At 54.9% G+C, this 23420-nt stretch overlaps 2 protein-coding genes across 2 annotated transcripts in view; one reads left to right on the top strand and one right to left on the bottom strand.

Annotated features, from left to right (window-relative positions):
* C4H6orf132 (chromosome 4 C6orf132 homolog) overlaps positions 1–7504 on the bottom strand; it is a 31379-nt gene extending 23875 nt beyond the window's left edge. The window contains exon 1 of the mRNA XM_028511042.2: positions 7198–7504. Coding sequence (XP_028366843.1) covers positions 7198–7342 — 145 coding nt within the window. The 5' untranslated portion in view covers positions 7343–7504. The remainder of the gene's footprint in view (positions 1–7197) is intronic.
* Positions 7460–23420, top strand: GUCA1ANB (GUCA1A neighbor). The gene is made up of 3 exons (XM_036025055.1): positions 7460–7537; positions 9408–9568; positions 22931–23420. Exons 1-3 carry the CDS (start codon positions 7519–7521, stop codon positions 23249–23251), a joined length of 501 nt encoding a protein of 166 aa, XP_035880948.1. The 5' UTR covers positions 7460–7518; the 3' UTR covers positions 23252–23420.

A 23420-nucleotide genomic window follows, 5' to 3' on the forward strand; every position in this document is an offset into this window, starting at 1 on the left:
TTCCCCCTTCATAGATTGGCAGGAAACAAAGGCAGCTCTGCTTTCACTTCTACTCCCTCAAAGACTTGAGTTCACATAAATACCACCCGGGGTCTGAACACCGGGTCCAAAACTAGTTCTGGGGCTGTGCCCGTTTTAGTAGGAAGGCTTCGCCTCAGATCTCAACCTGGGGGCGGCAGCTCCCTTCCTGCCAGGCCTGCAGCTGGGAGGAGGAGAATCTGACTCTGCCTTTGGTTTGAGGGGTATTTACATGGTGGCTGAGGGTGCCTGGGCTTGGATAAGGCCCCAGCCCCCAGCTGGGAGGGGAGGCCGGACGTGGGGTCGAGGCCTGGGTGTAGGTCACAGGGGTATGGAGCTCACCCAAACTTCACTTCCAGTCCCTGCTCCGTCACTTACAAACTGTGGGGCCTTGGGAGTGTCGCTAGATCTCTCTGAGGCAGTGTCCCCCTCTCCGTCAATGTAAGTAATGGCCTCTACTGGGTGGGTTGGTGTGAGGCTGAGTGAGATCAAGTGTGCAACAGGTTGGCACAGCGCCTAGTAGATAATGTGTGCTCATCAATGGGGAGGGCTCCTTATTGTCATCAAGGGTTTGGCTGAGCTTGAATTAGGCCATGCCACTGGCAAGGTGTGGCCTGTACCTGGGAGGCAGGTGGCCCTTCATTCTCTTCTCAGGGGGAACTCAGAATGGGCACTTGAGGCCACCCTCCTTGCAGATGAGGACAGGAGGCCCAGAGCGGGTGGGGCTGGCCCAAGGTCACAGGGCAGCAGGGGCGCCAAGGTCCACACAGGGCCCCGACCAGTAGTGCTGGGCTCCAGGCACAAACATCAGGGCCTTACCTGCGGCACACGGCTCCCTGCCTCTCCCCAGACAGGCCGACCTGGTTCTCTCCGTCTGGGGCTGTGAGTGTCTGTGTGTGCACGTGTGTGTAAATGTGTGTTAAGTGGCAGGGGGAGTGGCCAGCTTTGGGGAAGCTGAGAGCTGGGCACAGCCCCTTTTTCTTGCTTCTCCCCCAGAGGAGGGGCCTCCCACCAGGTCTTGGGCCTTTCTTTTCTCAGAGTTCAGGGTTGAAAGCCTGGGAAAGTGCTCCTGCTCCCCAACCCCAAAGCTGGCCCTGGGTCCCATGGAGGCTGGGGTCCGGGACGGTTATTTAGCTCTTTCCCCAAATCCTAAACAGATCCAAACTAGGAAAATATTGATAATAAAAATGCAAATGTCTAACATTTTTAAGCTTGTAGTATGAGCTAGGCACTGTTCCAAGCAAGTATCCTTCACAAACCTGTTAGGAGGTACTTTTATTATCCCCACTTTGCAGATGGGAAACTGAGGCTCAGAGAGGTCAAGTCCCCTGCCCAAGGTCCCATGGGTAGTGAGTAAAAGGGGCCAGAATTCAAGCCCAGGTATCTAACTCTGGAATCTGATTCCCTCTGGTACTAGCCAGCACAGCAGGGAAATGATGCAGGGATCCTGCAGCCTTTCCCTTGGTCTCCAGTCCTGCCGGAGTGAGACTGGAGAGTGGGTGAGGCCTAGAGGAAACACGAACCCGGGAGTCGGAACCCCGGCTCCTCCGTGTGACACCTGCCGGCTTTGAGCACTCACTCAGGCTCTTTCCCCACTGTCAATGGGGATACTTGCTCCTGTTCTGCAGGAAGTGGCCCAAAATCAGGGGAGGGAAAGAAGCTAGCATGACAAGATGAAGGCTGGGGTGATGATGTACAACCCCAAATTGCTGGGAGCCCCCAAATGACCCCAGGAGCACAGGCCACCAGTCTGATTGGATCCGAGGGGCTTAGGAGGGGTGGGGCTTTAGCTGGGGGAGTTTGTTGCTTGGACCCAGAGTAACCCAGAACCCCAAAACAGACCCCCACCTCTAGCCCACTGGGGTGGAGCATGAAATCCTTGGCCACCAGGGAACCCCTAGCTTTTCAGGGAAGCAGTTGGAGGGGGGATATAAGTGTGACCCACAATGGCATTAATAAGGCCCTTTATTGCTAATTAACAGGTCCACATGACAGGAACCTGAAAAGGCCAGTCTGTCCCGGCAAGCTCCAGCAGGCCTCACCCTGGCACTAGAGAGAGTTCTTTGTCCAAGGGCAGAGGGGACGCTGGAGGCCGGGTGGGGCAGGCGGCCACAGAGCAGAGGAGGGGGGACAGGGAGGAAGGAGCCTCGAGGGCAAGGACTGGGGCAGGGAGCGCACAGCGAAGAGGCCCTCTGCTTCTCTGCTTCCCGGCTGGGACGGATGTGCTACTCAAAGCAGGGTCTGCGGCCAGGCCCACGGCCTTCACCTGGGAACCAGCGTTAAGTGTGGTCTCCCTCCAGCCCAGCTGCTGGTCAGAATCTGGGCCTGCCAAGGCCCCAGGGCCACTGACCATCTGAACTGCCCTGAGAGGAAGTGACTGAGTCCTCTCACCTACCTGAGCCTTCTGAGCCTGTTTCCTCGATTGAGAAAACATACACAGTTTTGAGCAAAGTGCCAGGTTCAAGAAATAACTGATAATGATATTATTGTCATTAATGTATCGGCTGGGAGAGAAGGGGCACCCTGTAGCCATCTGCAGTGGTCAAGGAAGGGGCTGTCTTTCTGAATTGAACTATGGAGACAAGAGGAGCTTATATAATGGGGCGGCAGGAAGGGTGTGTATGTGTGTTCTAACTACCAACAAACCACAGCGCAGCTCCAGGGGACGGGAATAAACAACAGACTCCTTCACGCCCTGTGCTGCTCAGGTTAGCTCTCCAAAGGCAGGTGCCAGCCCCACTCTGGCGGGAAATAGTGTGTTGGCCAAAAAGTTCATTTAGTTTTTTTTCATACAATGGCTCTGGTAGTGCTTAGTTGTCTTTAACTTCATTCAAAACAATTTTGTTAGATGGTACTGTGACAGCTGTCATATCAGCATGTATTTAAAAAAAGCTTATCAAAATTGGTAAATTGTTGGGCAGCCTTTTTTAATATTGAATATGAAAGAAAATACATAACAATTTTGGTATGTTATGCTTTATTGTTTCAAGAAAAGTAAAAACACCCTGGCTGGCATGGCTCAGTGGACTGAGCGCTGGCCTGCAAACCAAAAGGTCTCGGGTTCCATTCCCAGTCAGGGCACATGCCCAGATTTCGGGCCAGGTCCCCAGTAGGGGGCATGCAAGAAGCAACCACACATTGATGTTTCTCTTCCTCTCTTTCTCCCTCCAATCCCCTCTATCTAAAAATTAATCAAGTCTTTTTTTTAAAAAAAAGGTAAAAACACAATTGAAACACAAGAAAAGATTTGTGCAGTGTATGGAAAAGGTGCTGTGACTGATCAAACATTTCAAAAGTGTTTGTCAAGTTTCTTGGTACTACTGACATTCTGGCTGAATAATTCTTTCCTGTGGGGCTGTCTTATACACTGGAAGATGTTTAGCAGCACCCCTGGCCTCTACCCACTAGAAGACAATAGTGGGAGATAGCCGACATACTCAAGCTATCCAAATCAATAAAGTTATTGGTGAAAATGAAAAATGTGTCTTTTGTTTTATGGAAAAAATCGTGTGGACCTTTTGGCCAACCCAATAAATGCTCAGCTCCTGGGGTCCACAGTCCCCCCGCCCTCCAGCCTGGCCTGAGACACAGGCGCAGGGATGACAGAGCCAGCAGCCACCAGGGAGCACTGGGGCTCTCCTACTCGGGAGCTGGCCACAGTTCCTGCACATTCATTTGGAACCTGCAGGAAGTTAGGGGGAAAGAGAATGGCCCGCCTGCTAACCTGGTGGATTATGGACGTGGCTCAAAGCTGGGGAAGGACACCCCAGGACTCTCAAACCCTCCTGTACAGAAGAGTCACCTAGGAGCTGGTGAAAATCCAGACCCTGGGCCCCAGCCCAGTGTTCTGACTTCAGGTGCCTGAGGTGGGACTCCAGAAATCTGCATTTTAAATAAGTGTTTTAGGTGGTTGTGACAAAGGTGATTTACATATGGAGGGGGAAAAGAGAGTTCCCCAGCAAGCCTGGTGTCCCTTGGCTGGGCTGGGGTGGCAGCAGCACCGCTCAATGAACCCAGAAGACGGACTGGTCCAGAGCACCAGTCTCAGGCTGCTCCAGCTCAACCCTCATCTCAGGGTTTCAACGACCCCCTCTCTGCTTTCTTGTGCATTCGTAAAAAACTATTATGCAGCCTGAGGCCCTTCCTCAGGCAGGGGAGGCAAGAGGCTTAATGAGGGTTGAGATTGCATTAAGTGAAGCCCTCAAGTGAAGTACTTTTCTGGAATAAATGTTACGAAAATTCTTTAAAGAAAAACTGTCACCACCTTCACACGACTGTTTGCATTTTCCCGCTGCACCCAGCCTACCTTTGTGCAAACAGTTTTACGCAGCTGTAGCCACGGGGAGAGCTAGTGGATACCCCTTGCTTCACACACACACACACACACACACACACACACACTGATTTCCCCTCTCTATCCCCTGCCTGATCTCCAAGGGCTGGATACCACCAGCACGGAAGAGAATGTCATAGACCCAGGGGCCCGATAAGATTTTAGAATGGCTCTTCATGCCTCAGTTCCCTCTGGTCTACAGCAGTGCGAGGAGGGGGAACTGAAACAGGCAAGGGCAGGCAGTGCTGGGGTTGGGAAGGAACTGACAGTAATACAGGGCCAGCTGGTAAATACTTTCAGCTTCGTGGGCCAGTAGTCTCTGCTTAATTCCACTACTTAATTCCGCCACTGTAGCAGGAAATTGGCCATAAACAACATGGAAATAATGGGCAAGGCTGGTTGTGTTATTTACAAAAACAGGCCATGGGCTAGATTTGAGCCAGGTCCATGATCTGCCAGTCCTTGCTTCAGGGCATTTCTCTGTAATGCTCTTCAAAGCACTGCCACATACAAACCTCACTCGGTCATCTGTAGGCACACTGGACGCCATCCCCACTTCACAGAAGAAAAAATTGAGGCCCAGGGAGTGGCCAGGCCCATTATTGACAGAGACAGGGCCCCAAGGCAGGTCTGGCACCTCTACTGCATCACAGAATCCCCAGCACTGGTCCCTCCCATCACCAACTCCAAGTACTTGTCCTGCTCAGTAGGGAGCAAGACCTCTGCCACAGCCACCAGCACCTGGGGAGACACCCCAGAAGCAGCGGAGAGCCGTGCTGCCGGGTGCACAGTGTTTCCCAGCCTTCCGTGTGCGGGGTGCAGCCAGGCTGAGTCAGCTGGGGCCCGGCCCAGCCCAGGAACGGGAGGAGCTGCCACGGGTTCCAGCTCTGCCCGGGCTGGTGAAGGCAGCAGCAGCTGGCTGAAGGTGACGCCACCGTGCCCCCATTCTTCTCACCGAGGGGAATGAACCCCAACAGCAGCCAGCTCAGTATGCGCACAAACCACAAACAATGAGAAACGTGAGTGGGGTGGAAGGGGGCGAGGCGGGCCGAGGCAGGTCTCAGGTAGACGCCCTCTCAAGTCCAATTCCCCCGTGAATGACCTTCCAGAAAGCCAGTTCAGCAGCTGGCTAGGAGTGTGGCCCTTGAAGCCCACCTGCCTGTGCTCAAATATCGGCTCTGCCTCCTAAGAGAAATGTCGGGGTGATGGAAATGTTCTAAATCCAAACTGTGGTCAAGGTTGCACAACTCTATACAGCTATTAAAAAGCATTAACTTATACATTTAAGAAAAGCTTGGCTTGGCCCTTTAAAGCTGTGTGATCTTGGACATGTCACTCCACCTCGCTGTGGCTCAGCCTCCTCATCTGCCGAACAGGGATAGCAGTTCCCGCACCAGAGGCTGGATGAGGACTCAACGAGTCAACGACATGAGGACTTTAGAACGGTACCTCACACCCATGGGGATCAATAAATGTTTGCCACACAGGCAAGGGGAGGTTTTGGGCCTCAGAGAGTTACACTTGGCCGCACACATGTATTTGTATGTTTCTAAACCGACCTCCAAACCGCCCGGCCCCTCCTAGCCTTTGCTCCTCCTGTTTGCTCTGCGAAATGCTCTCTGCCCTTCCCTCTCAGCTCAAACACTGGTTGCAATCAGAGGTCACCTCTCCTCTCGGCTCCTTCTGCACTTAATCTTTTATAGCAAAGGCTTGGGAAGGGCAAACTGGCATATGGGTAACTGTTCACCCACTGGTTTGGGATCCTTGGGCCAGGGAGAGGCGATGTCTTGTTTGCCCTACTCCTGCCCCGGTGGCCAGCGTCCCTACGGTGACAGCCTAGGTGCTGAACTGAATCCAACAGCAGGGGCGGAGGACATAACATCCTCTGTGGGTCTGCGCATGGTGGCCATAAGGGTCAGTGAAGGTAATGGGGTGACGATGAAGCTTAAGGTGAGCTAATGCACTGATGAGTGACACTCCTTGGGTCCAGAGCCCTGGATCATAGGCGACCCCTACCCGCCTGGTTTCCTTTTTCTTATTGAGGGTACAAAATGCAGCAAGAAGCAGTGAGAAGGTGACCCACAGCCCTCTAGAAGCCGGGGCTGGTGTTTTCCCATGCCTGCAGAGAGATGCCTCAGGAGGCAGGCTCACAGTCAGGAGGGGCCGTCCTGGCCCGCACTGTCCCATCCGTGGCTTCCGGATGGAGCACACAGACAGCCCAGGCCCCAATAAGTGAGTCGGCGTCTTGCACAGGCTGGTACTCTGCTAGCAGTGGCTCCTGTTGACTTTCCCCAGCCTCCCCTGTACCGGGCCAAGTGTGTGGGCGCCCAAATAGCAGCCCCTCTCTTTGCCTACCTATGACTCTGGGGAAAGGGGTGGGGGATCCTGGAGGGAATGGAGAAAGCAGGGGGAAGGTTGAAGGGGCCACCCCTAGCCCTCAGTTGTGGGGGCCCTTCTGACACCGCAGCATCGCGGGGGGGGAGGAGGGGCCACCGCAAGCCCCAGGAAGCCTTCAGGCAGCACAGCCCTAACTTCCAGCCGGGAGGGAAAATAAACACCTGGGAAGAGGGACTAGGATCCCACGCGGACCGCAAAGGTCTCCGCCTTCCCACAGGGAGGGTCCCCTCCTTCGCGCACCCCTGTCCCCCACGGCCCTTTCCCAGAGACACCTCGCGGCGCCGCCTCCCCCTCCCGGGGCAGCTGCTTGGTGGCCGGTTCGCAGGGTCAGACGCGCCCTTTCCCTCCGCCCCGCGCCCCTCCGAGAGCCCGGAGCTCCGGAGCGCGGGGCGCCGCCGGCCGCCTCCCAGCGGTGGGGGCCGCCGCCGCTCTCCCCCGGGCGCACTTACCGAAGTCCCTGGTCCCCTCCTCCGCGGCCTCTTGGGTGAAAATCCAAGGGGGATTGGTCGCGTAGAGGGAGGTGGTGCTGGGGTTGGCATGCTTCTTGCCGAAGATTTTGCTGAAGGTGCCCTGCACCGTCTGGTTCTTTTTCATGCTGCCGCAGGCCGCGCGGGCGCCGGAAGAGGACCGGCCCTCGGTAGCCCTGCCCTGCCCCGCACTGAACCCCGCACCGTCTCCGCACGGCACACTCTACCAGGCCATGCTCCCTGCAGTCCTCCCCGCCCGCGCGACGGGCGACAGGTGGTGCGGGCCCCGCCGCTTGCCTGGAAATGCGAGCTACCTGGGCAGGTAAGAGGCTGCGGCTGGGAGGGGCCCCGCCCCGCGGACGCCCAACTCCCCCGGCAGCATTCCTGCCCGCCTCCGTCTACAACAGGCCATTGTTGGCACGGCCCGGTGGGCTGGGGACCTCGCCCGGCCCACGCCCCGCCTGGAAGAAGGGCCGCCCCCTCCCCCCGTCTCCTCCTGGCCCTCCTCCTCCACCCCCTTCTCCCTGGGGCAGGGAGGCAGCGGCAAGCCCCTTGCGTCTAAGTTGGAGGGTCATGACCGGGTCGGGGTGGGCACTTTGGGAAGGGCTCCGTGCCCAGCGCCGGGGAGAGGCTGGCGAAAGTAAGCCGAAGGGTTCTACAAGCCCTCGAAAATGTGGGCCACTCGCCTTTAGTGGATATAACGAAATGCCCCCAAGGGAAGTAGGTAAGCCCCCGGAGAGGGGTGGTGGGGAGCATTAAGCTAGCATCCCAATCTGATGACAGAGGTGGGAAGCATCTCCACTGACAGAGCTCCAAAGGGAACGTAGGATGACTAAGTCGCGGCATGTTCTGTGTATGTCAATTTATTCTTTTCTTTCTGTAGTTGAGTGAATATAATTTTTAAAAACTCAAGATGGGCCCATCCCACCTAGTGGTGGGTTCACTTTTCAGGGAAATGAGCTGCGGACCTTCGAGGTGCGTGCGGGTCCGTCCCGGCTGAGGCAGGGGGTGCTGCCCACTGCGGGGGGTCGGACGAGCACCCCCAGGACGGTGTGAGAGATGCTGAGGAGAGAGTCCGGCCACAGGGCTGGGTGTTGATGCTTTCCGGGCAGCGGCGGGAAAGGCGGGGGCTGGTGGCCGGTCTCGGATCATCGGTGCACCGCGGGAGCGGCAGGGCTGCGGCTCCCCTCTCTCTCCCAGGCGCTGGAACTGTATCTCTTTGTGCCAAAGGCACTTCCTCCTCAGCTTTCCATTCCGAAAACATTGAAAGGCCGGTAAAATGCCCACCTGTATTCCTTCCTCCTGGGTTTACCCATTGTTAACGTGCTGCCACATCTGCACCCCTCTCTCTCCACACACACTTTTTTCCTTTTGCGGAAGGTTAAAAGTTGTGGGTACCGGGGCACATCTCCCCACCCCGACCAGTATTTCAGTTCCCATTGCCTAAGAATAAGGACATCCTCCCAAGTGACCACAACCCAGTCCCACACTCACACTCACATGTCACACTGACACACTATTATCACCTCCCAAAATGTTTTCATTTTTTAATCCACAGTCTAATCAAGCCTTACACATTGCATTGCTTGTCATGCCCCTTTAATCTCTTAATTTAGCCCAGCCCCACGTCTTTTATTTTTCATGACAGTGATCTTTTTGAAAAGTCCTCTTGACCTGCTCCAGTGTTAATGGACAGAATGAGTCGGACCTTCGAGACAGTGGCTATAAGGTGCTCCCAAAGTGGTTTTGGTTGGAGACATGCCTGTGGCCAGCCCTGTCCCCCCCCCCCCACCACGTGGCGCTCCTGAAACCCACTCCCGTTCACTCAAGGAGCATCCGTGGAGGCCCTCCCACTGCCCAGCGCTGTGCCCAGGGCCTGGTACTCGGGAGTGTCAGAGAATTAGAGAAGTCTTATTTCCACCATGGAGGATGTCGGGCCTCATCAGGGAGATGAGGTTTTACACGGTCAAGGTGGCAGGTCATGATGACTAAATACAGAATAGTGAGGGTTGTCACCAATACAGTGGGAATTCAGAGGAGGGGAGGTCAGTGTGGGCCGGAGAAATCCAGGGAGGCTTCTTGGAAGAACTGAGACTTGAGCTGGCCCATGAAGGATGACAGGGATGCTAACAGAGAAGGGGAGGAGCTCGTTCTAGGGCATGCACACATATCCATGCCGTCCGTCCCTCCAGGCTCCTGCCTCCACATCATGGTTCCTCCCACTGCCCACCCAGGAAGGGCACAAGAGAACTCCAGCTGCCCCATCACGCCCTGGACATTCTCACAGCCCACCCCCCCCCAGGGCTCTAGACACAGGCCCAAGAAGAGGGCTTCTTTCTCTGAGACCTCTGAGGTAAGAGGTCCCTCCCACCTTGGGTAGCTCCTGGGTTGTGACACCCAGAACCAGCCCCAGCAGAGCCCTCATTGAGTGGCTCCATTCATATGCAACTTCCACTGTATAACTGACATTCTTGAGAACTGCTGTGCGCCCAGCTCTGGGCTGCAAAGGATCTGAAGGATCCGGAGAAATCAAAGGCATGGCTCCTGCATTCAAGTTGCTTTAGTCTACTTGGAGAGATTAAGAGTGGGAGGTAAGTGAAGAGGAGGAGGCTAACAGTGGGTTAGAGGTTCAGAGGAGCAGCAACCAGCCTGGGCCGCAGGACCTGGGAGGGCATGCGGCAGGTGTGAAGGCCTCTGCAGGCGATCGGGACAGTGGGGCTGGGAAGCCGGGAGTAGGAAGGAGGTCCCAGCAAGGTTGGTGGGGGTGGGGGGAGGCTTAAAAAGGTCAGCTGGAAAGATCATAAACAACTCAAATTGTCCACCTGGAAGTGACTGATTAAGTAAATTATGGCCTAGCCACACATTGGCATAACAATGCAACTCTAAAAATGACTGAGTCAGCCGACTGTGTCCAGTTATCTTCAAGATAAACTGATAAACTGTTGACAAACGGTGTGTGTAGATGCTACCATTAGGGTCAGGATAAGAATGATCTTATTTGTTTTTATTGGAGCAGAGACACTTTGGAACGATCCATAGGAAATGAATAAGTGTTTGCTGGGGGGTGGAAGTTGAGCGGAGGGGGAGGGGACTGGGCAAATGGGGGGATAGACCTGGGAGGAAGAATTTTCACTGGGTGCTTTTTTTATACTTTTAAATTTACAGCCATATAAATATATTTCCTATTTAGAAATTAAAGCTCCCTGGCCAGGAGACTCAGTTGGTTGAGCATTGCCCCATACACCAAAAAAGGTTGTAGGTTTGATCCCCAGTCAGGGCACATATGGGAGATTGATGTTTCTCTCTCTCTGTCTCTCTCTCCCCCCCTGCCCCCTTCCTCTCTCTCTAAAATCAATAAATAGATCCTTGTGTGAGGATTTTAAAAAATTAAAAATAACTAGGAATAAGAGTTTAGTCTAGAAATGTGGTCCATAGATCAGCAGCATTTGCGTCACTCGGGGTCTTACTAGAAATGGAGACACTCTGGCCCCATCCCAGACATTGGGCAACCTCTTTGGGCCTCAATTTGTTCATCTGTAAAATAGGCTATTAATTTAAGGTCATTATGAGTTTCAGTGAGCTGATGTGTTAAGGTAGCCAGCAGAGGATCTTTGTTTTAACAAGATCCCCACGTGATTCCGGAGCACAGGGTCTGAGAGGCTCTGACTGCTGGGAGCAGGCGAGGGTGGCCGGTAACAGCTCTGTGTGGAGGGTGTTCATCTGCGGTCTGAGTGAAGGATGGGTGGGAAGGAGCAAGTGTAGGCAGAGGGGCTAAGGGAAGAGGGAAGGGGCTTAATTCATTACTTAACTGGGTGATCAGGTGGTTAATTGATACAAGCAGGAGGGGATGGGGACGGACTTGTGTGCTGGTGGCGGAAACGGAAAGAGCAGAGCTGTTAGTTTGTGGTGCATCTCTTAGGAAGCAAGGAAGGTAAACAGCTTGCATGGAGGAGGAGAAGTAAAAAGAACACCTCTGAGCCAGTTTGCTCAGCTGCAGCATGGGCACCACACGGCCCGCCCCAGGGTGCTATGAAGACTAAATGAGACAGTGGATAGGGAATGCCCGGGACAGGGGCGCTCCTGGAGGGTTTTTTCATTTCTCCACATGTGCAGTCCCCTTCACAAGCACTACACAGCTTGTACGATGCTTTTGGGGGCGGGAGGGAAGGGGAAACCAGGGCGCTGTATGAGCACCAGAGGGCTTGAGCCTGCAGTCCGGGTGTCAGGGCCCGGCCTGCCCTTGCACACCAGTGGGGTGAAATGCACCCCAGTTTCACTCCCACGTTGGTGGGGACTCAGAGGGAGCCTCTGGACAGCCTGGGTTCAGAGGTGAGCAGTGTCCCAGCTGAAGTTTCACCCTGTCAGCCTGGCAGCTTTTGAGGCCACGGTCCCTGGGGCAGGATTGGGGCCCACTCCTTTGCCCAGCTCAGCACCCTGCGGAGCCAGAGTGTTGCTCGGCCCTCACTCCATCTAATAACCACACCTGACATCTGCCCCCCAGGAAAGAAACAGCCAAATAGCAGCCTCCCCTCGAAACAGCCCAAAGCCCAATCCTGTAATTAAACCTCTGCTCAGCAATTACTTAGTAACCTCCAAGAGCCGACGTTACTGGCCAGTTCTGGAATGTGGGGTGGGATTGGGGCCGGGGAGTGGCAGTCTCCCCAGAAACTCAGGCCTCTGTCAAGTATGTGGTCTCTTCTCCAACAAAGCAAGTGCTGCTGGCTGGGAGAGCGCACTCTGAGTCAGAGAAGGGCCAGCTGAGAAGTCCCGAGAGTCACCTTCATCATCCATCATCATCACCCCAGGTCTCTGCAGCTAGCTCTCCTCAGGCAAAAGTCACCCCACTCCCAAATGATGCTGAGCTGTAGGCCATCTTGTCCAGCTTCTTGTTGCAGGCCGCAGACACCCAATGCCACACCAGCTCCTGAGACTGCTTCTTTGGCCCTCGGGAGGGTGGGCTCCAGTCCCCCTGCCTTGGCATTCATCCGAGCTGAGGAGATCTGGCGAGTGTGGACTCCTACATCCTGACAGGGGGCTTGGGGAAGTCATTACCTGCTAGCCGAGATGTGGGCATCCAAAGTCCAGCCCTGGCGGGGAGGGGTGTTCGGAGGTGCTGGAGAGAGACTCATTTCCCTTTGTAACCATGGATTATGTCAATGGGACCGTGACATGGTGGGAGAGGTCCTGGCTGGGGAATAGGTTTCAGTTCTGATGAGGCCGCTTAGCAAGGGTGTGTGACCTTGGCTGAGTTACCACCTCTCTGAGCCTCAGTTTGTTCATCTGCAAAACAGGGGCTGTGAATGGAAGGCTGTGATGAGACTCAGCAAGATGGTGGGTTAAAGTAACCAGCAGTGTGACTCAGTCGGGACTCAGCATCTGTGCGCTCCGGTCTCCCTTTGGTCCCCTGACTTTGGCCACAGACTTTGGCCACGGAGGAGCTAAACAGAGAATGTGAAGACAGAACAGAGGCCATGAGAGGCTGCAAAAGAGTGAAGCCAACTCAACAAAGAGCCTCAAGAAGGATAATTCAACCGAGGCTGGGGGACAGGCTGGGACAGGTGCCTACAAGGTCACCTTGACGGCCAGGCAAAAATGTCCCATTATAAGGCACATTCTGCAATCTGAAATGATGCATGTGTGTTTTTAAAAAAGGAATGTTATATACGAACACCAGAGTTCTGTGCAGACTGTAACTATGAACACTTAAAGCGCATCTGTGAATGGCAGGAGTAGGAGACAGACAGCAGGAAAGGTTCAGTTGGAACGCCAGGACTCGTGGGGGGTTTTACTTTTCAGTGATCTGCCCTGTTGGGAGAGCGTTTGTGTTAACTTAAGCTCTACAAATAACAAAGAACATAGGTGAACGTGCAGCACATTTTCTTGTTTTTAAAGAGCGCTGGAGGAGGGACCTAGAGAGGTGGGTTTTGTGCCACTTCTGCCACTCACCTCCTGTGAGACCATGGAGGCTTCCTGAGCCTCAGTCTCTCGGCCTGCCGAGGGGGATGGTGGGATCCAGCACCAGGCCTGCTTTCACGTCTGGTTAAAAAGCAAGGTGGCTGGCAGAGCAGAGGCAGCACAGCAAATGCCTGGCACTTCCTGTGTGAGGAGGCTGCTTCTGGTTCTGAGGAAAGAGGCGAGAGACGGAATGGCGCAGCAGCATTCCTGGGCACAGCCATCTCCTCCGCCCAGGCCCTGCACTGGGGCTGTGGCAGATTTCAGACTCAAGAGCGGTCCTTACCATCTTGGGGTCAGCAGCACCCCACACACTTCTCATGGGTATTGGAGACCAGCACCTGAACAGGACTTGGAGCCCTGGGAGCATTTCTGTGCAACTCGTCCTAGGTCCGCTTATTTCTCTCTCTGTCCATGAGACCTGGGAAGAGAAGCAGCCACTTCTGCCACTCACTGAGTATCTTTCTGTGTCAGGCATGGGGCCAAGTGGCTGCAGGCAGGAACCACTGCTGTCAAGTCAGCCCCTCCAGGGAGGGGGCAGTGCACCCACTCTTCAGGTGGAGAAAAGAAGACTCCAAATGGTGCTTACTCATGCTCTATAGCCAATTGGCTCTGCTCTCGGGAATATGCCTTCACCCAGGTTCATAGTGGGATGTGGAAGTGATGTCCACGTGGACATGCTGTGCTGTTTGGGGGGATGAGGAATTGCAGGCACTGGGGTCCACCCCCAGAAGAGCAGAGGTGTGCGGTGCAGTGAACACACTTGGTGGACCACACACGGGTTGGAAGCAAGGACCCAGAGGCTCGTATAGCAACGCAGATGAATCTCACCACAGTAGGGAGCAATCGGAGTGGGATCTAAAACACACAGTGCCACTTATGTAAATAAACAAGACCATAAACTAGACCTGCATACAAAACAACAATATGTGTATTTTGCAAGAACATACATGAACAAGAAGATATTCATTAAGCATGTGAGATTGGTTGCCTCTAGCCGGTGTGGGTGGGGAATGTGATTGGAGACTGCAGATAAAAGGGAGAAATTAATACAATGAGAGAGGAAGCTCTCATGTACCCATGAATAGAGATGTGTGAATAACTCATCCTCCTGTACTTGAGGTTCAGCAAAGGAAAAATAAGTAAGGATCAGAGAGGTTAAGTAATTTGTCCAGCAGGTGTGGTGGGGTGGAGAGAATGTTCAAGCAACCAGGCCTGCTTTGAGCAAGGCAGTAGCAGGACAGTTAAACCCACCTGCCTGCACCCCAACAACAGAAAGGGCAGGGGAGGCGGAGGCTGTGTGTGTGGCCAGGTGTCCAGTGGGTGGTCAGTGGATTGTCCTGTGAGCCAAGCCAGCCCGGAGTCTTTCCAGCTCTCCTCATCCTTCCCGAACACCCACTGGGCACTGTGGGTACAGGTCACAGTTCTTACCTTCCAGGAACTTTGATGATAAATAAAATTGGGTCATGCCAGGACTGTGGTGGAGAAGTCAGAGAAAGGGGGCTTCCACGAGGCAGGACTGAATCAACGCCTTTTGAAGTTTAGAAGTAATAACGCCATCATTCTTAGCACCTACCTTGCAGCAAGCCCTGCTCTGAACTCCCCGCAGCCCTCACAGCAAGCATTCTGGGTAGCTTCTTTATCAGCCTCATTCTGCAGATTAGGAATTGAGGCACTGAGAGGTTAATGATTGGTCAAGGTCACACAGAAGAGGAGAGCTGGGATTTGAATCCAGACAGAGTGGGTCCAGAGGCCTTGATCTCAGCCTTCTGTGATTTACAAATGGAATGAGACAGATAAGGCTTGACTAGCCAGGCCTTCCTGAAGAAAGTCTTCCAAGCCACTGCTTCTTGTTGTGGTTCCCACAGCAAGGGTGACACAGCCAGGGATGCGGACCCTCCTGGCAGGGCCCAGTCCCCTGGTCATTTGGGTGGGGGTCCCTGCCTGAAGTCCTCAAGAATGGACTTCAATTCCCCCTCCATCAAATGTCCACCATGGAGGGACCCAACATCCTCAGTGTACAGGAAACTGAGGCCCAGAGATGAGATGGGACTCACCTCGGGTCACCCAGGACTCTCACCCAGCCCAGCACGCCAGCCCCCCTTGGGCTGAGACAGAGTGTAACGCGTGCTAAGTCATGGTGCCCTGTTCCCCCAACGGCCCCTGCCCCAGCCTCCCGGGCTACTTCCTGACAGGTCCACCGGCCCTGGGCTGGGACGCAAGCTACTTCCCCCAACACCAGAGATGCTGGTCACTGCTCCCAGAATGCCATGCTCCCACCTCCCCTCCCTCTTCCAAGCAAGATATTATTGCCAGAGCCTTGGAATCCCATATCAGAGGATCCAGCAGGACAAGCCCTGCTTGCTGCTGCTCCTCCTCCCTTTTTCCTGCCAGCCTCCCCTCCTGACCCCTCCCAGCCTCCTCAGAAATTAGGGGTCATTACCATCAGGGTGTGAGATTGGAGCACAGTGCACAAGTCATCAACACCCCAACTTCCAACCTGTCTGTGGGCCCCAAAGTCCACCCCATAACCAATAGTCAGGGCTGACACAGTGCCAGAAAGGAAACCAGTGCTGGGCCCAGCCCAAGCCAGTGTGGCGGAGGGAAGGAGGTCACCAGCTTGCTCTGTTTCCACCCCAACCTTAGGCCTTCGCCCAGCCCCCACCCCTCACTCAATCCCAAGAAGCAGCCTCTTTACATGTCCCAGGTCTCTTTACACGTGGGATTCCTGACACATTCCTGGGAGGTGCCCACCAAGTCTGGTGTTGGGAGGTGGTACCCTAGGGAGGAAGAGGGGTCTGGTTTTTGAAGATGGGGGCAGGAGAGTCTGCTTATTCAGCAATGCCCCATCAATCCGATCACCTACCCACTCGTGATAGTCGCGAATATTTATTGTGCGCTTACCCTGTGCCAGGTGCTGTCCTAAGTGCTTGTCCAACTCTATTAGACAGGGACCTGTAGTCCATTCATTTTACACATGAACAAACAGAAGTACCAAGAGGTCAATTACTTACACAACTAGTAAAATATTAGATCCAGGATTCAAACTCAAAGAGCCTGCAGTCCCATCTTCTATCCATTTACTGACCATCTGTCTCCTTCCTCACCCACGGCCAACCCGCCCAGCCACCTGTCTGCCCATCTATCCACCCATCCCTGCATCTCCTAACCCCCTGTTTGAAGAGGTCTGGGAGAGGGAACAGCATATGCAAAGGCTCAGACGGCAGAGAGCAGGGCATGTTTAAGAGATTAGCTGCTGCAGGGAGAAAGGATAGCGAGAGATGAGGCTAAAAAGGTGAGCAGGGCTCAGATCAGGAGGGACCACCTATCTGCCATCTGTCCATCTGCCCACACTGTGCCTGTGCACTCTCCCACTCGCATTCCTCCACCCACCCACCCATCATCTCTGTAATTTGGAGGGAAGACAGAGAAAGAAAGGAGGAGAATGGTGAGGTGGCTGGGTACATCTCCCTGCTGGTGGTCCCAGGACCTGCTGGGAGCCTGGGAGGAATCAGGACTTCTGCAGGTGCCTAGGTAACTGGGATGATTTCCTCCTCTCTTTACTTATCCCACTAACCACAGTTCACGGGTCCTGGGAGGTTGTGGGAAGATGAAATCACAAGTGGGTCTGTATCAAGGTTAAAAGTAAGACCCTTCCAGGCCTTGAAACTTCAGCTCCCAGCCCTACCCCTGTCTCTCCTTAGGAAGACAGAAGGAATTGTGTTGTCAGAGAGGTGTCACAATGTCACTGCCTACAAAAATTCTCCCCACCTTGGCACTCCCGGAGCCTCCCCAGAGACCCTGGGAGCCCTGGCACCCCTGACCACCAGCAGTTCTGCCTCACCACCGAGAAAGGCCCTGTTCAAGGATGAGCCAGGTGGGATGACATCCCAGGGCTAGATCTGGGCAGCCCAAGGTCACACAAAGTTTGATTGACAAGGAGTAGGAAGGCCCCAACCTGGCCCACCTGTGTAACTAGGAGCTGGGGGCTGCGTACCAAAGGCTCGGGGGCCAGTATCACTGCCCAACTCTTGCTCCCTGGCTGTAGGGCCTGGTGGGGGGCAGGACGTGGGCCACTGTTCAACTCCTCTGGTTCTTCTGCCCCTTTACTTCCGCCAAACACTTCCTGGACTCTCAGTTTGCACTACCCTTTCTCGCAGCTAAAGTTTGTTATATATTTTAAAAAGATTTTATTTATTTATTTTTAGAGAGGGGGAAGGGAGGGAGAAACAGAGGGAGAGAGACATTAATGTGTGGTTGCCTCTCATGCACCCTCTACGGGGGACCTGGCCTGCAACCCAGGCATGTGTCTTGGTTGGGAATTGAACCAATGACCCTTTGGTTTTCAGGCCTGCACTCAATCCACTGAGCCACACCAGCCAGGGCTCATGGCTAAAGTTTAGAGTGCATGAGAGGTCTGGGTACTTTACGTGAAATATCTCACTAAATCCTCATAAAATAGATTCTCTAGTTATTCCCACTTCTCAGGTAGGAAAACTGAGGTGCAGAGTATTATAAATATCAAAATATCAGCTACCTAGAGGGTGGTGGAGCTGGAATTTGAACTCCAGGCCCCCACACCACACAGCCTCATGAGGCAGCCGAGGCCCCATCTGCCACTCCCCATCTAAGCCCTTCCGAGACCCTCTGCCCCCAGCATAGGCAAATATACTCTCATAAAGGTTTGGGAGAGGGTGCTCAAAACGAGGCTGATAATAATTACCATTTCCATCGTGCTTGCACTGTTCCCACAGGCATCGCACCCCACAGCAAGCCGATGAAGTAGATAACAGCCTTATTACCCCCATTTTGCAGATGAAGCAACTAAAGCTCAAAGAGGTTCAGCCACTTGTCCAAGGTTGCCCGACCTGTAAGGGCAGTCAGGCCCTGAGCTCAGGCCCTCACCCGCCCAGGCCCCTTCCACGGAACTGGCGGCCCCTGGCACTTAACCAGAGGCCTCACCCAGCGCAATCTGCATTTCAACAGGGAGGAGGCCCGCTCCTGGAGTGAGGTGCTGATGGTGGAATGTCAGGCACGGGCCAGGCTGGTGATGTGCCAGGGGGCCTGGAGTATTTGAGAAGACGGAGTGTCTTCCCAGCAGTCCTGCAGTAATGTGACGTAGGAGGTCTTCTGACCCTACCTAGAAAGCGCCACTCTTGAGTCACCCTCTTCCTCATTCTAAGCCCTGCTGTGAAAGGGACAAACACACGCGTGCGTCTGGGTGAAAGGCCTTGAGGGGCTCTGCCGGCAGGGGCGCGGGGCAGCGGGGCAGAGCTCTGCTTGGATTCCTTCTTTTGCATGTAGCCCTAACGCTAACTGAAAATAGGAAGGGGAGGGGCTGTCGGGATCCTCCGCTTGCCCTTTAAATTTCCTGGTTCCCTGTGCAATGGGAGGCTTAAGCCAGGGATGCAGGAAGCAGGGAGGGAAGAGGAAGCCTTCCTCAAAGCTCTAACCCAGGGTTGGCTTCCTCAGTCTCGGCACTATCGCCTGCTCGCTGGTCTTCCTGTGGGGCTGTCTGTGCACCATGGGACGTTTAGCAGCATCCCTGGCCGCCACCTACTGGGTGCCAGCAGCACCCCTCAGCTGTGACAACCAAACATGTCTCCAGGATTGCCAAATGGCCCCGGGGGGGAAAAAATCAGTGCCAGTTGTGAACCACTTTTCTAAAGTCGCACACACACCCACACACACCTGCTCTTGCACACGAGCACTTGACAGGGAAGACCTGACTGGGGAGGAAATGGTTAAATGAAACCAGATGTCAGCCCAGAAAGTATGCAGTCCAGCCGCACCCTCCTTCCAAAGCTGCCTGTGCTGGGCCCCGGGAGGGGATGGGGTGCTCTCCGCCCTGTGCGGTTAGTCACTGGAGGCCTCACCAGGCCCCTGGAAGGGGCAGGGCCAGCCCCAGGTTCCCTGCGCTTCCCTCTCCTCCTCCTCATTTTCCTTGCCCAGTGTCTTCTCTTCCTCCTTTCTTTCTTCCTTCTGTTTGTCTTCTTCTTACTCATTCTGGAGACTGTCCCAGTTTCTGTGAGGGCCTCGTTTCTGGATGTTCGTGGGGCCCTGGGTCCCCCCCACCAGGGTCCCGAGTGTTGCAGCAGCAGCAGCAGCAGTGGCTGGGACCTAGCTGACGGGCAGACCGAGGGCAGTGAGCCCAAGCCGGGGCCTGAGTGGGGGCAGAGAGGGAGGAGAGTGCTCACTTCCTGGTTCCTGTGCTAACTGGTCACTGGTCTCGGGATTTCTGCAAGGTTCTCACACACCACCTCTCGACCTGCGGGAACTCAAACAGCCCTGGGCCTTAGTTTCTGCATTTGAACACTGGGAGTGACATCTCAAATGGCTCTCAGGAGCTTTTGCAGAGCTGAGGGGTTAGTGCCTGGCACTCGATAGGTGCTCAACTCTGTTGGTAAAGAGCATTGCCCTTCCTTCCGTGGGGTCTCTGGTGAGACCCCCCAACCATTCTGAAAGCATCTGCCTCTGTTACTCCTGATACCAGCCTCCCAAACCCGAGGTGCAGGGCTCAGGAGCCAAGACTAAAGAGTGGGCTGGGGATCAGGTGCAGAGGGGGTTGGGGCTTCCACAGTTCCCTCGTCTCCATAGCTACGGGCTGAGCTCTTCTGCCATGTCTGGAGGGCAAGAACCCCACATCCTCAAAGTCATGCTTAACAGGAAGAAACCAGAGCCACTTCTGCGGCTTGGGAAAGGGAAGATTCTGTTGGGCCCGCTGCCAACCTCAACACTGTGGATAAAGAGACCGTCGTGGACTCTGTAGCAGTGACTCTCACTGTCCTCAGGTGGCATTAACAAGGACGAGGGACATTTTTCATCTGGCACTACTGGGAGGTGGGCAGAATGAGTAAAGACCAGGGATGCTGCTAACCACCCTGCAAGGCTCAGGACAGCCCCCGCCACAGAGAATCATCCAGCCCAGCCCTGGCCGGTGTGGCTCAGTTGGTTGGAGCGTTACTGTCCCATAAACAAAGGGCTGTGGGTTTGATCCCCGGTCTGGGTGCGAATAGGAAGCAACCAATCGATGTTTCTCTCTTTTATCTATGTTTCTCTCTCTCTCCCTTCCTCTCTCCTCTCCTCTCCCTCTAAAAGCAATGAAAAAAAAATGTCGTCAGGTAAGGATAAAAAAATTAAAAAATAAAAATTATCCAGCCCAAAATACCAGCGGTGCTGAGGGTGAGAAGCCTTGCTCTCCAGGGCTTCCTACGTGTATCTGTGTTCCTATTTGTGACGTCTGAGCTGATTGCACACCCAGAGCCTAGCATACAAGAGGGGTAGTTTTGAATGAATGAATGGAGCAACTACTGTCATGGCCTCATCTCCGCTAAGAGATGGTAATTCATAGTGTAAACCCTGCCCTTTTCAGTGCATCATCCTGTCTGTGCAGGGCCTAGGAACCCAGAACCAAAATCCAGCATTCAGAACCCTGGTGTTCCAGCCAAGCTGGGCAATCTGGCTGCCTGGCTGCTAGTGAGCCTGGGGGTTGTGGACTGCGCAGGGCCACCTCGGCAGCTCACCTGCCACCCAGCACACCTGGCAGCAGCTCAGCGAGTGGAGGGGATGAGGGCAGAAATGACTTGGCATGCCCTGTCCCCACAGTGCAGTGGGCACAGCATGCATCATGGAGTATAGGGTGTGGGCCTTGGGGTCAGCCAGGCCTGGGTTCAAGTGCCAGCCTGGCTTTTTACCAGCCACAGGACCCTGAACATGTAACTAGCCTCCTTCCTTCATTTTCTCAACTATAAATGGGATTACTAATAGTACCTTCCTGCAAGGGTTAATGTGGGGATCAGAAGAGATACTCCACTTACTTGGGTGCTGTACTCGGAACCTTTGGTGTCCACAGCCGTCACCATAGCTCATTTCCGGTGCTTGTCCCTCTGCTTGTAACCCTGAACCCCAGGGCTGAGCCTGGAAGGGAGCACCATCCCTGCCCCTCTCCAGCTTGGCTGTGTGCCAGCCCTGGGCTAAGCTCCAGGGACCCAGCAGTGACTGGGGTGCGGTCCTGACCACCAGGAGTGGCTCACAGGCTTGTGGGAGCACTGGCAGGAGCCCCAGGGCCCCAGTCTGAGAATAGAATGAAGCGAGCACAGCACCTGGGTGCCAGATGTAAGGAAGCACTCGCTGCGCCCTTGTAGGACCCTGAGAGTGAGCACCTCCATAAAAACGATGCACTTGCCTCACCCTAGCCCCAGCCCAGCAAAGGTCGCATCCCATGTGGAGTACCTGAAGCACAGAGGAGGGAGAGTGGGGGGTGGGGCCGCAGCACCAGAGGCTTGGAAGGATGAGAATTTGGAAACGCAAAGCTGAGGTGCATACAACATACTGAGTAGGAATATCTAGGAGTAAAGATGCCTTGAGGAAAGCCCTGGGCATGCCTGAATTGTGCAAATAGTTTGTAAGTCAAGCACAAAGGAGCGTACATTGTGAGGGAGTGCCAGGGATTTCTTTTGTAAAATAGCGCAGTCTCAGCATCCAGTAATTCTGCAATTAGGTGTTCCCTCCCAATCCCCTGGGGGCTGCGTCCTGTCCCCACAGACAGGAAATGGGTCCCCCTGACGGCTGTAGCTCGGGAAGCAGGCCAGAGGCCACCTGATGCACAGGCACCTCGCCCTGCGCGGCTTGCTGTCGTAGTTCTGAAGGCCCCTAGTGAGATGGCCCCCAGTGGCTGGGTGACAGTGGGGCCTTCAAAAGTCAGAGGACAGTCACAGAAGGTGACGACAGAGCAAGGAAGCATGTGGGGACCTTGTGACAAATGTGGCGACGGGGTCTCCTAGCGGGCCCGCCTCCACATCTGACTACCCAACCCGGCCGGCCGTGGTGGCCACGGAGAAAGGCATTGTCGCAGCAGGCGCTTAACAATGACAGGCGTTCTAAAATAGAACGAGCCGGCCGGTTAAGGGGGGGAGCACCCTTCGTCAGAACTCAGTTCACGGGAACCGATGTTTATTGTGTGCTCGTAAACACTTCAGTCTTGAGTAAACGTAGGAATGGGGTTTTGGAGGCTGTTATGTCAAGGATAAGGGTGAGAGGCAAAGACGGAATCTCCCTGGTGACAGGGAAGGAGAGCGGGCCAGGCTGGGGAGGCCGCCTGAGCAGGGGCCATAGTCCTGGGAGGACAAGTGGCCAGGGATGACAGGAGTTGACCCAGCAGGTGGTAAGGCTGGGACGTAGGACGTGGGGAGCCCCATCCTGAAACGTCTTGCCTTCCAGGCTGGGGGCCATGGGCTTTCTCCTCTAGGTAGTAGAGACCGAGGGAGACTCTGAGGAGGACGGCCACACGATGTGGCCATTACTGCAGAAAGATGAGAGTGCGAGTGGGAAGCTCAGGCCGACAAGAAGGGCAACTAGGAGGCAGGAAGACGGGTAGAAAGCTGGGGTGACCCTGCAGGAGAGAAGAGGGGTGCTCGGCTGGAGTGGTGGCAGAGGGCTGGGAGAGGAGGGCCAGAGGAGACTCGGGGGGTACTGACCAGACGTGGGGGGACCGGTGGGGGTGTTTGAGGACAACCCCAGGCTCCTAGCCTCCGACTGCACCGAGGCCTCTCAGAAGCAGGGGAGGCCTGCCCTGCAGGGGCAGGGCGGCGAGCCTCGAAGGTTCTGCCCGGAGGTGTCTGGCTCCACAGCCAGCAGAGCTGTGCTCCTGGGTGGCCCTGTGGGTTCTGAGCAGTGGCCTTGACCTCCCGCTCCCGCTCCTGGCCCCAGCAGGTGAAGTACCAGTGTCCAGTGCCCCAGCTCTCCCCTTCTTTCTCCCTCCCAGGATGCACAGAAACCCTCAGCACCCAGCCATGGGCCAAAGACACCATCGAGCAAAAAGATGAAGGCTCCCCTGTCCCGGTCGTGGAAGCAGGACCGTGAGCAGACTCTGGCGGCAGCTTATGTGCCGGTGGTGGTGGACCCCAGGGGCCAGAACGTGGACAAGCTCAGGTTCAATTTCTACAGCTCCCAGTACTCCAACTCCCTGAGCCCCTTCTACACCTTGCAGAAGCCCTCCTGCGGCTACCTGTACCACCGGGACACCGACCACACCCGCAAGCGCTTCGACGTGCCTCCTGCTAACGTGGCTTTGTGGCGTTCCTAGTCCTGTGCCCGCCAGAAGCCCCCACCTGCTCCCTTGACCCCAGGGTCCCTGGGCCTCAGGCAGTGGACCGTTCCCCGGGCTAGGGCAACTGGGACATGCCCACTCTCAACACTGGCTAAGGGAGTTCTCTCTCGACAGCAATTAAAGTTTGTTCTTCTTTTCCCTGGCA

This window comes from Phyllostomus discolor, chromosome 4 (genome assembly GCF_004126475.2).
Source record: "Phyllostomus discolor isolate MPI-MPIP mPhyDis1 chromosome 4, mPhyDis1.pri.v3, whole genome shotgun sequence".
NCBI lineage: Eukaryota > Metazoa > Chordata > Mammalia > Chiroptera > Phyllostomidae > Phyllostomus > Phyllostomus discolor.

What these genes read in the sequence shown, in the direction of transcription:
- GUCA1ANB (XM_036025055.1), top strand. An exon ending in CTTTCTCTGAGACCTCTGAG is followed by an intron (nt 9,569 to 22,930) that starts GTAAGAGGTCCC and finishes TCTCCCTCCCAG; the next exon opens with GATGCACAGAAACCCTCAGC.